We start from the raw sequence: 12,084 nt of genomic DNA on the forward strand, positions 1-12,084 counted from the left end.
CTGTTCTTCTTTCTGTGTTATCTCTGTCCAGGAGTTGCAGCACTTTCTCGTGGCTGCACAGCCCCTCTGCTTCCTTTCCCTCTGTCTCTCTGACAGGAACTAACTAACTTTCCCTCCAAACCACAATATATATAGGGGACTCACCTAGGAATAGGATCAAAAGCTCCCCCCTGTGGCCTGGAGTGTTAACATGTTGCATGCTTCTGTTTACCTGGTGAAAGTTATCCTTCCTTGCCTCCAAGCGTGACATCACTCTCCCCGCGAGGAAAGCAATGCTACTGTGATGACCAGGACCCTGGGGCGCCACACGGTACATTCTCGTAGAATGTACTGTACATGAGACAGTTACCAGAGCTGTTTTCTGCACGTAACTACACAAAGCAGAATGATGAATAAAATTCAGAATGTACTGCATTTAATGCAGATTTCCAGTCATCTGAAGCTTCCCATCTATATGCCATGCCGGTTACACCTCGTGTCCATTAGCTAGGTACCTGATGAAAAGCCAGCACAGCTGCTTCCGGAACACGGATCCCAAATCTTAACATCCATTTTGTCTCTTCAATCAGTTGGAACATTCTAGTATAAATAATATAACAGTTTAGATCACAAAGATATATCGACGACTTACAAACCAATAAAAAAAGGAATAATGTTTCCACAGAGGCGAGAGTCAGACGGCCATCTATCTCAGATGAGCATCACAATGAAATGCTCGGACTGGCCGTCGGCTCTCTTGACCCGAGTGTGACAGCTGCATAGGAATACATGTTGTAATGCTCCTGTCGGGAGATCCGACAGCCAATCCGAGCATTGCGTTGCGATCCTCATCCAAGTTGTGAGGCTGTGTGACTCTCCCTTGATAGTGCACAATGATAGAAGTATAGTAGATAGGCCATTACACTTACCTCATATCTGTGTTCACCATAAGCTGCAGTGTAACAGGATCCCGGACAAGTAATGTCAAATTCAGTCCATTCAGACTTTTATCTATATGTGACTTCCACCTCTGGTACCACACATCTTCATATAACAACAGGGCAGAAGCTATTTTATTGTACAGCTTGACAGTATCTAAATATGTGAGACAAGTCGCTACAATTCGCACATTTTTAAATGCCTAAAAAAAGGAACAAGTAAGAAAGTCAAGTGGATACAACATGAGCACCTGTATCTTATCTATATATATAATTGTCTAAGGGTTTTTCTGTCTGTCTGTCTGTCTGTCCTGGAAATCCCGCGTCTCTGATTGGTCGAGGCCGCCAGGCCTCGACCAATCAGCGACGGGCACAGCATGGCGACGATGATGTCATAAAGGTTGCCTCGACCAATCAGCAACAGGCACAGTCTGCCGCGAACTCGCCTCGACCAATTAGCGACGGGCACAGTATCGACGCAGATGTCATATTGGTTGCCATGGCGACGATGATGTCGTAAAGGTTGCCTCGACCAATCAGCGATGGGCACAGTCTGCCGCGAATTCTGGAATCATCATTGTCCATATACTACGGGGACATGCATATTCTAGAATACCCGATGCGTTAGAATCGGGCCACAATCTAGTTTGTAATAAAGGCATATCAATTATTATTATTTATTATTATGTCGCCATTTATTTCATGGTGTTTTACATATGAAAAGGGATGTACATAGCAAACAACAAGTACAAACCATGAATAAAACATGTCACTGACTGGCACAGGGGGAAATAGGACCCTGCCCCCGAGGGCTCACAGTCTACAATTAACTGATATTTTAAATAGTGTAGAATTTTATCTTATTCATGTACTTTAATAGATAAGTAACCAGATAAAGAGAAGTATGTGCACATTTACTCTAACCTTCATTGTGTTTTCAATCCGTGACATCAACTTTCTTGACCAGACAATAGCTCCCACTGTAGGTGGCATGTTTTTTGGCAAAACTGGATCTTCCTGAAAAAAAAACAAAAAAACAACAAAAGTGCACTTTTTGTAAAATGGGAATACATTGATGTCAGAAGTAAGAGGATGTGTCTAGTGATGAGCAAATATACTCGTTACTCGAGATTTCCCGAGCACCTTTGGGTGTCTTCCGAGTATTTTTTAATGCTTGGAGTTTTAGTTTTTAGCGCCGCAGCTGAATGATTTACATCTGTTAGCCAGCATAAGTACATGTGGGGGTTGCCTGGTTGCTAGCAACCAGGCAACCCCCACATGTACTTATGCTGGCTAACAGATGTAAATCATTCAGCTGTGGCGCTAAAAACTAAATCTCCGAGCACTAAAAAATACTCGGAGGTCACCCGAGCGTGCTCATGACTAGATATGTCATTTTTTATATATATATTTTGTGCAAAACTGATATTGCCATTCTACTAATTATTCAGTAGGTTCCATATGGTGCCTAAATAAAACTATGTTCCCACTGTGAGATTTTGGTGATAATTTGATGGTGCAGATTTGCTGCAGCATTTCTGCACTCATTAGGTAAATTACGTTACTTGCGTTATTTCCATAATGTTTTTGAGTGTGTTTTTTACATGCATTTTTATCATGTTTTGACGCTGCGTTTTCTATTTTATGTTGGAGTGTCATGTCTTAACCTCTTAGCGACCTAGCCAATTTTGACCTTAATGACCAGGGCAAAACTTTTAAATCTGGCCAGTGTCACTCCATTTGGTAATACTCTGGAATGTATCAATGTAACTCAGTGACTCTAAGGGTATGTTCACACGTTCCTGATTTCCATGCTTTTTTTTTCAGGACTGAAACCGCAGCTCTTTGCAGAAAACGCAGGTCCTTTTTTTTGGTGCGTTTTTTGATGCGTTTTTTGATGCGTTTTTTGATGCAGTTTTCTATGCAGAATCTGTGTGTTTTCTAGGAAGTTTTTTAGGGTTAAAATGGCTGAAAATACCCTAACCCTACCCCTAACCCTACCCCTACCCCTAACCCTAACCCTAACCCTACCCCTATTCTAACCTTAGTGGGAAAAAAAAAATTCTTAATTTTTTTTATTGTCCCTACTTATGGGGGTGACAAAGGGGGGGGGTGTCATTTACTATTTTTTTTATTTTGATCACTGAGATAGGTTATATCTCAGTGATCAAAATGCACTTTGGAACGAATCTGCCGGCCGGCAGATTCGGCGGGCGCACTACGCATGCGCCCGCCATTTTGCAAGATGGCGGCGCCCAGGGAGAAGACGGCCGGACGGACACCGGGAGGCCGGGTAAGTATAAGGGGGGAGATTAGGGCACGGGGGGGGCATCGGAGCACGGGGGGGGGCATCGGAGCACGGGGGGGGGGATCGGGGCAGCCGCACTCCGCCCACGCACTTCCGCCCGCTTCCCCGCACTTCCTGCTGCAGCGGTTCGGCACCACAAACCGCAATAAAACCCGCAGATATATTTTTGATCTGCGGGTTTTACTGCGGGTTTGACCTCACAATGGAGGTCTATGGGTGCAGAACCGCTGCGGCTCCGAAAAAAGAAGTGACATGGTACTACTTTTTTACCGCGGCTATTCAGCGCGGCTTTTTTTCCCGATTCCCGCATCATATGCACAGTGGTTCCTGTTTTCCATAGGGTACATTGTACTGTACCCTGCATGGAAAACAGCTGCGGAACCGCAGCGGCAAAAACGCTGCGGTTCCGCAGAAAAAAACGCACTGTGTGAACATGGCCTAAGATTGCTTTTTTGTGACACATTGTACTTTATGTTAGGCTGGGAGTTCACAGCCAATGAACTGAGTTAAACTTACTGACATCAGTGCAAGCGCCATTGGAAAAGTTCTAATGCCACTCGCACTGATGTCAGTGAGTTGAACTGAGTTAATTGGCTGTGAACTCTCCGGACCTTCCGGATGGCACCACAAGCATGGTAACTTTCTCTGCTGGATGGCAGACTGTATAGTCACATCATGCAACCTAGATGTAACAGAGCTAGACCGGTCAAGTGGAATATTATCTTCTTGGTGGACAGGTGAGGAATTTTGTTTATTATTTTAATTCTGTTACAGGGGACAATGGCATCAGTGGATTGGGCGATTAATGGAGTATGTTTTAATTTAGATTAATTAAAGGATTCTGTCATTTTTTCATTTAAAGATCTTTATTCATAGTGTGTGTTTTTTTAATACAATATCACTATGCGGTTAGTAATAGGGACATCTTATAGACGCCTCTCTATTACTAACCTCTGGGCTTTATGTCACCTGACAATAAAAAGGTGACATCAACCCCCTCAACTATCACCCCACTGGCCACTGCACCAGGGCAAGTAGTAAGAGTGAGACTAAGTGCCAGATTTGGTGCATCTTACAAATGTGCCATTTAAGGGGTGGCTGAAAGCTGATTTTTATAATCTAGGAGGGGGCCTCTTCCAAGGCTATTAATATCAGCCAACAGATGTCTGCCTAGCCTTTGCTGGTTATTAAATATAGGAGGACCCGACATCAGTTTTGGGGAGGTCCCCCATTTTATTAACTAGGAAAGGCTAAATATACAACTGTGAGATTATATTAATAGCCTTGGAGGCTCCATGGGTATTACCTCTTTCCCAGGCTATAAACATCTGACCCCAGCTGTCTGCTTTCCCTCTGCTGGTTAATAAAATGTCGGGGGATCCCGCTCCGTTTATTCAGAAAATAATTTAGTAATTAAAAAAACACATGTACAGTAAGCTACAAAAGCACTGTACTAATTATATATGTGACCGATATCATTATATCTATCTATTCTATGTATCTATAACTATTCTATCTATTGTATTGTGTCGGGTCACGCTGTGATTTTACTGTACAATGTAGATAGATTGCCGATTTTTCAAAAGACATTGAGGTGTAAAAATCGGATGGCATTCACATGGTCTGAGTGCAGTGCAATTTTTTTCTCACACCCATTGACTTGCATTGCCATGTCTTGTCCGAGATAAAAGGACAATCGCAGCAATTTTTTTCTCAGTCCAATTTCAGCTGACAAAAAAAAATCGCAGATGAGCTTTGACTCATAGCTTAACATTGGCCATAGTGCAATCTGATTTTTTATCAGATTATACTAGTCCATTTTCCTCACAGATGAGTATGGGAGCTTAGGCCACACATCAAGGCTGAGAAGGAAGGCATGCTATTTTACTTTTGGAGCACAAATTTTGCTACAGTAGTTTGCGGGTGACATTTGCGGAGCCTTGAAGGTGCCAGAACACCAGAAAAACCCCAAAAGAGAAATTGCACATCTCAATGAATTTATCTATGGCTGCAGTGACTAATTTACTTAGTCTCACTGTGGGACATATATAAATTTTACTCTGATCTTTGGTCTCATGCACTGCCATGCTCATGTATTGCTTTGCCAGAGACCTGTCACTAAGTCAGTGACTGTGTCTGGGAGAGCCTATTTATAGCTGGATCTCACAAGCCACCATACACTGTCAGATGACTGAACGCAGGATACCACAGCAATAATTGGCAGGGCTGGATCCTGCAATAAGGTGTCTTTTTATCCCCTTTTAAACAGATACCGTTTTCGCGATTAAAAGCCATATTTAAGGGGGTTAGTCAGCCCCAATCGGCTCCAGGGACGATATCGCAGGGTGGCAGCTGTCATGTACAGCTGCCACCCACTGGAATTTTGGTAGCTGGGCAGCACAATGGTCGTTAAGAGGTTAAATAAGGCTGATTTGTTTATGATACTCCCTGATATTTGGCTAGACACAAAGTTATATTTAAAATTGTGTGGATTTTTTGTGTTTTTAGTGCGTTTCTTCTGCAGAACACCTTATCTAAGTAAAAACCAGTTAAGCTAAAAGAGAACACAGGAGGGCACCAAACATAGCAATAATATGGAATGTGCAAGGACTGGTGTACAAATACAGTTATAAAAAAACAAAGATATAACAAAAATGATTAAATTAGGAACAACCAAAATGTATAAAAAATAGTATTTTATTAGTATCCAAAATAAAAACATGATAAAAAAGATGAAACCATTTAAAACCACATTGTTATAGGGAGTCTCTCAGCAGTTGTCTGCTATGTAATCTGAGAGCAGCATGACATAGGAACAGAGATCTTGATTCCAGTGAGGTATCACTTATCTTACTGGATGCAGCAGTTGTGAATCACAGTTTTTTTGCTGCGGTACTAGCAGAGCTCAGAATGTTGAGGTGTGTATATCCTCGCCTCCAATTGGCAGCATTCTGTGTACAGGGGAGAGGGTGGAGTTGAACAAGAACGCAGTCCTGTAGTGATAATCTCCACCTGATAAAACTCTGATTGTATTGTAACAGTAAAACACAGGTTAAGTGACAAATCACTGGAATCAGGGTCTCTGCCCCTGCTGCTCTCGGTTTACATAGCAAAAAGCTGCTGACAAATTCCCTTTAAATGAACAAACTCCAATAATTATCATATAATAAAGCCACTAAAATCTCTTCTCGGTTACAACATATTGTACATATTTAGCTAGCAAATTAATATACATACAAAAATCAATAACATGATCACAATTAATAATCATAAATAACTATAGGAAACTCAATAAACACAATGTATCCAAATCTAAATAATGTTCCAGCCAGTGAAACAATACATAACTCAATAAATCAAGAACACGATTGTTAAGTACAACAACAATTAATGATGGAAAAGTAGGGAGTGATCAAATGGTATACCCTCATCCTAGCAGACCAAGTAATGACCTAGATGGCACTATGATACATAGATGCCCATCAGAAAAAAGGCTGGAATACATCCAGATAGATAAATGGTAGTTATACTGCAGAGCAATATTTTCATTCTCCATCATTAAAAGATATATAGCACTGGTTTACAAAAAAAAAAAAATTCTGGCATGGACTTTAAGAACAGTTTTAGACTAATTTGAGGGTGCTGAATTCAAATCTGATCTTATAATTTCTCTATCCCATCACGTTTTTGCGCTATAGGTATATAGCCCATTTTCATGAATTCCATGATAAATATAAGTAATGTATGAAAAGTGTCAGTGTTATACGGTTCACTAAGGTAAATTTAGTTTTCATTTAGCCTCCCAATAAATGTGAGAATATCTTTGTTTTCTTTGAACATGCATAATTCCCATTTGTTATTATAACACCCTTGTTTTCTGTGCTACTGGGACAGTAGAGCTACAGCAGAGCATTGGGTGAAAACTGAATGGCCTCAGTGACAGAGTTTGGCATCTGGCGATAAGAATGTCATCCATGATCCTCTAGTGGATAGGAAGGACATTGTCTTTCCTCCCTTACACATAAAACTTGGATTGATGAAGCAGTTCGTCAAAGCTCTCAATCACAGTGGAGAATGCTTTAACTATATATGTTCAACTTGTCCTGGTCTTAGTGAAGAGAAGAAAAAGGCTGGAATATTTGATGGACCTCAAATAAGAACACTTATGAGAGACCCAAATTTTATCACATCAATGAATGAGACAGAAGAAAGAGCTTGGAATGAATTTTTGTAATGTGGTGCTGAATTTTCTAGGGAATAAGAAAGCCGACAACTATGAAGAGATTGTGGAAGAGCTACTAATGAGTCTGCAAAATCTTGGATGTAGAATGAGTATCAAGATTCCCTATTTACACAGCTATTTGGACTTTTTTCCAGAGAACCTTGGGGATGTGAGCGAGGAACAAGGGGAGCGTTTTCATCAGGACATTAAAACAATGGAAGAACGGTATCACGGCCGGTGGGACTCACATATTATGGCTGACTATTGCTGGAGCTTGATGAGAGACAACCCAGAAGCTGTACATGAAAGATGAGCCAAGAAAAGAAAGTTCAAATAACTGCCATTTATCATTCATCTGTGTGCCATATACAGTGGGGCAAAAAAGTATTTAGTCAGTCAGCAATAGTGCAAGTTCCACCACTTAAAAAGATGAGAGGCGTCTGTAATTTACATCATAGGTAGACCTCAACTATGGGAGACAAACTGAGAAAAAAAAATCCAGAAAATCACATTGTCTGTTTTTTTAACATTTTATTTGCATATTATGGTGGAAAATAAGTATTTGGTCAGAAACAAAATTTCATCTCAATACTTTGTAATATATCCTTTGTTGGCAATGACAGAGGTCAAACGTTTTCTGTAAGTCTTCACAAGGTTGCCGCACACTGTTGTTGGTATGTTGGCCCATTCCTCCATGCAGATCTCCTCTAGAGCAGTGATGTTTTTGGCTTTTCGCTTTGCAACACGGACTTTCAACTCCCTCCAAAGGTTTTCTATAGGGTTGAGATCTGGAGACTGGCTAGGCCACTCCAGGACCTTTAAATGCTTCTTACGAAGCCACTCCTTTGTTGCCCTGGTGGTGTGCTTTGGATCATTGTCATGTTGAAAGACCCAGCCAGGTTTCATCTTCAATGCCCTTGCTGATGGAAGGAGGTTTGCACTCAAAATCTCACGATACATGGCCCCATTCATTCTTTCATGTACCGGGATCAGTCGTCCTGGCCCCTTTGCAGAGAAACAGCCCCAAAGCATGATGTTTCCACCACCATGCTTTACAGTAGGTATGGTGTTTGATGGATGCAACTCAGTATTCTTTTTCCTCCAAACACGACAAGTTGTGTTTCTACCAAACAGTTCCAGTTTGGTTTCATCAGACCATAGGACATTCTCCCAAAACTCCTCTGGATCATCCAAATGCTCTCTAGCAAACTTCAGACGGGCCCGGACATGTACTGGCTTAAGCAGTGGGACACTTCTGGCACTGCAGGATCTGAGTCCATGGTGGCGTAGTGTGTTACTTATGGTAGGCCTTGTTACATTGGTCCCAGCTCTCTGCAGTTCATTCACTAGGTCCCCCCGCGTGGTTCTGGGATTTTTGCTCACCGTTCTTGTGATCATTCTGACCCCACGGGGTGGGATTTTGCGTGGAGCCCCAGATCGAGGGAGATTATCAGTGGTCTTGTATGTCTTCCATTTTCTAATTATTGCTCCCACTGTTGATTTCTTCACTCCAAGCTGGTTGGCTATTGCAGATTCAGTCTTCCCAGCCTGGTGCAGGGCTACAATTTTGTTTCTGGTGTCCTTTGACAGCTCTTTGGTCTTCACCATATTGGAGTTTGGAGTCAGACTGTTTGAGGGTGTGCACAGGTGTCTTTTTATACTGATAACAAGTTTAAACAGGTGCCATTACTACAGGTAATGAGTGGAGGAAAGAGGAGACTGTTAAAGAAGAAGTTACAGGTCTGTGAGAGTCAGAAATATTGATTGTTTGTTTCTGACAAAATACTTATTTTCCACCATAACATGCAAAAGAAATGATAAAAAAACAGACAATGTGATTTTCTGGATTTTTTTTCTTCTCAATTTGTCTCCCATAGTTGAAGTCTACTTATGATGTAAATTACAGACGCCTCTCATCTTTTTAAGTGGTGGAACTTGCACTATTGCTGAATGACTAAATACTTTTTTGCCCCACTGTATATGTGTTTTTATATTTTGAAGTTTAATTCTGTAAGTATTATTTGATTTGCTGTAAATAGACTTTGTAATCTTTGTTATTCCTTGATTAAAAATATACATAATGTAGTACCGAAAATCATGTGTTTTTATCATAAAACATTAGGAGTAATTTTCATCAAAAATTGAAAATATCTCGAAATCCTGATGTGATAGCCAAAACGGAGTTCATATTTGTAATCAGCAGCCAAAATTGACTTAAAATATGTTTAAAACCTTTTGCCAGAAAAAGTTCGTTAACCAGAGTAATACGAGTTGTCTACTATTATGGGATTTGATTACAATGAAAAGTAAAATTTTACCTTAAAAGTCTCATATTCTTTTTGAACGTCTTTGAGTTCAAGGTAAAACCAGTCGAATACCTCCACATAGCACTCATTGACAATGTGCTGTATCCCTTGCCTTTGGCTGACAATAGAAAACCTGCAGAAACAAAAGGAAAATTTGATCTCTTAATATAGGTTATTGATAAAAAAAAGCATAACAAACCACATAAGTTGTGAGCAATTATTTTGCATATTACCGGTAGTTGTATACACGTATTGTGCAAATATTTATAGTCTTATTATTTTCAGTATCCCCTACTGATTTTAAGACCTTGACCTTTAAATGTTCGTTTAAAGGGTTAGTCATATTTTAGGGAATTTTCACATTAAGGTTTTTTCAGGGGGTTGGCCGGCTCTGAAATCCATTTGAAAAAGCGCACTAAAAATGATGAAAATATTGTACACATGCATTTTTATGTCAAAACGTCTGTTCAGATGTTCAGTCTTTTGATTTCCTTTTAACAACTTAAGGCATCAAAAGAGGCAAAGTGGTTCAAAGATGTGACCATTCGTCTGGCATTTTCCACCTAAATAAAGAATTCTATGAGTAGCCCAAAAACACAGATGAAAGATGCCCAGCATCTTATGTAGGCCGGGGTCACATTTGCGAGTGCAATGCGAGAAACTCGCGCATCAATACCTGGCACTGCCGCCGCCACTCGGGATCGGGGCGTGCAGCTGCATGTATTTCTATGCAGCTAAGCACTCCGGTCCCGAGTGTCGGCGGCAGTGCCGGGTATTGATGTGAGAGACTCGTGTGAGTTTCTCGCATTGCACTCGCAAGTGTCATTCAACCTCTGAACTGAACTACCATGCATGTCTTTTCACTCCATTCAATGTCAGCAAGCAGCCATGTCATTCAACTCCTTTGCTAGAATTCATCAGTTACATGGTTCCTGGTACTTACAGTTGTAGATCCGGGGGGAATCTCTTACTGTTGTAGATCCGGGGAGGGGGATCTCTGTAGATGTTATCTCAGGAGAGGGGCTATAGTATAGAGATGTAATCAGGGCGGCGTATTTCATCATCTTCTCCACACCAGGATGTGTTGAGCAGCTGTCACTAATTTATAACAAACCAGCTACCATAATCCCGCTCTCCTCTCCCTGGACTGGGGGCCCATAAATTTAGATTCATTCTTAGGGGTGCACGCATATGTGGGGTCACACGCATTCAGCAAAGCATCGCATTAGCTAAGCATCAAGCTAAAATCAGTTACTCTATGGCAGTTAGTCAGTGCAGGAGTCAGGTATCCCACACTCTGCTCTTATATCCATGTGCTTTATTCCTATCCCCTTATGTTCCCTTGCCATCCACATTCACCACCTCATCCCCCCTCCAGTCAATGTTCTAGTATTGGACCTGTTTCCTCCTGGATCGTTCCTGTGGCCTGCTGCTCTGCATAGCTAAGTTCCGCTTTTGCTATTTGTTTGCTGATTTTTTCTGTCCAGCTTGCTTATTTGTTTTTTTTCTTGCTTGCTGGAAGCTCTGGGACGCAGAGGGTGTACCTCTGTGCCGTTAGTTCGGTACGGAGGGTCTTTTTGCCCCCTTTGCGTGGTTGTTTGTAGGGTTTTGTGTTGACCGCAAAGTTACCTTTCCTATCCTCGCTCTGTTCAGAAAGTCGGGCCTCACTTTGCTAAATCTATTTCATCTCTACGTTTGTCTTTTCATCTTAACTCACAGTCATTATATGTGGGGGCTGCCTTTTCCTTTGGGGTATTTCTCTGAGGCAAGGTAGGCTATTTTTCTATCTTCAGGCTAGCTAGTTTCTCAGGCTGTGCCGAGTTGCATAGGGAGCGTTAGGCGCAATCCACGGCTGCCTCTAGTGTGGTTGGAGAGGATTAGGGATTGCGGTCAGCAGAGTTCCCACGTCTCAGAGCTCGTTCTATGTTTTTGGTTATTGTCAGGTCACTGTATGTGCTCTGACTTCTATGTCCATTGTGGTACTGAATTACCAGATCATAACACCAGCCCCCAGGCTCACCCACCCACTTCATGGACCATTTCTCAGCCTGGTTGCCATACTTTATGTCCTCAGAACTCCCAACCCTTATCCTGGTAGACTCCAACATCCCCATCAGCAGCCCCACTTCCACATCTGTGTCCCAGCTTCTATTACTAACCACTTCTCTCGGCCTCTCACAGCTCTCAAAGTCTGAGATACACAAGGATGGCAACACCCTTGACCTGGTCTTTGTCCAGCTCTGTTCAATCTCCCACTTCCCCTCTCTGACCAGAACATTCTCTCCTTCACGCTCACAAATCCTCACCTACCCCAGCACACTCCTACCTACC

The 12,084-nt window shown here is 41.7% G+C and overlaps 1 protein-coding gene across 1 annotated transcript in view; it reads right to left on the reverse strand.

The window, feature by feature from the left end:
* Positions 1–12,084, reverse strand: part of LOC138637623 (dynein axonemal heavy chain 5-like) — a 569,265-nt gene that overhangs the window by 438,034 nt on the left and 119,147 nt on the right. The window contains exons 15-18 of the mRNA XM_069726456.1: positions 9,766–9,886; positions 1,842–1,934; positions 909–1,120; positions 495–579 (exon numbers count right to left, since the gene is read on the reverse strand). Of these exons, the coding sequence (XP_069582557.1) occupies positions 495–579; positions 909–1,120; positions 1,842–1,934; positions 9,766–9,886 (511 nt within the window). The remainder of the gene's footprint in view (positions 1–494; positions 580–908; positions 1,121–1,841; positions 1,935–9,765; positions 9,887–12,084) is intronic.

Source organism: Ranitomeya imitator, chromosome 5 (assembly GCF_032444005.1).
Source record: "Ranitomeya imitator isolate aRanImi1 chromosome 5, aRanImi1.pri, whole genome shotgun sequence".
NCBI lineage: Eukaryota > Metazoa > Chordata > Amphibia > Anura > Dendrobatidae > Ranitomeya > Ranitomeya imitator.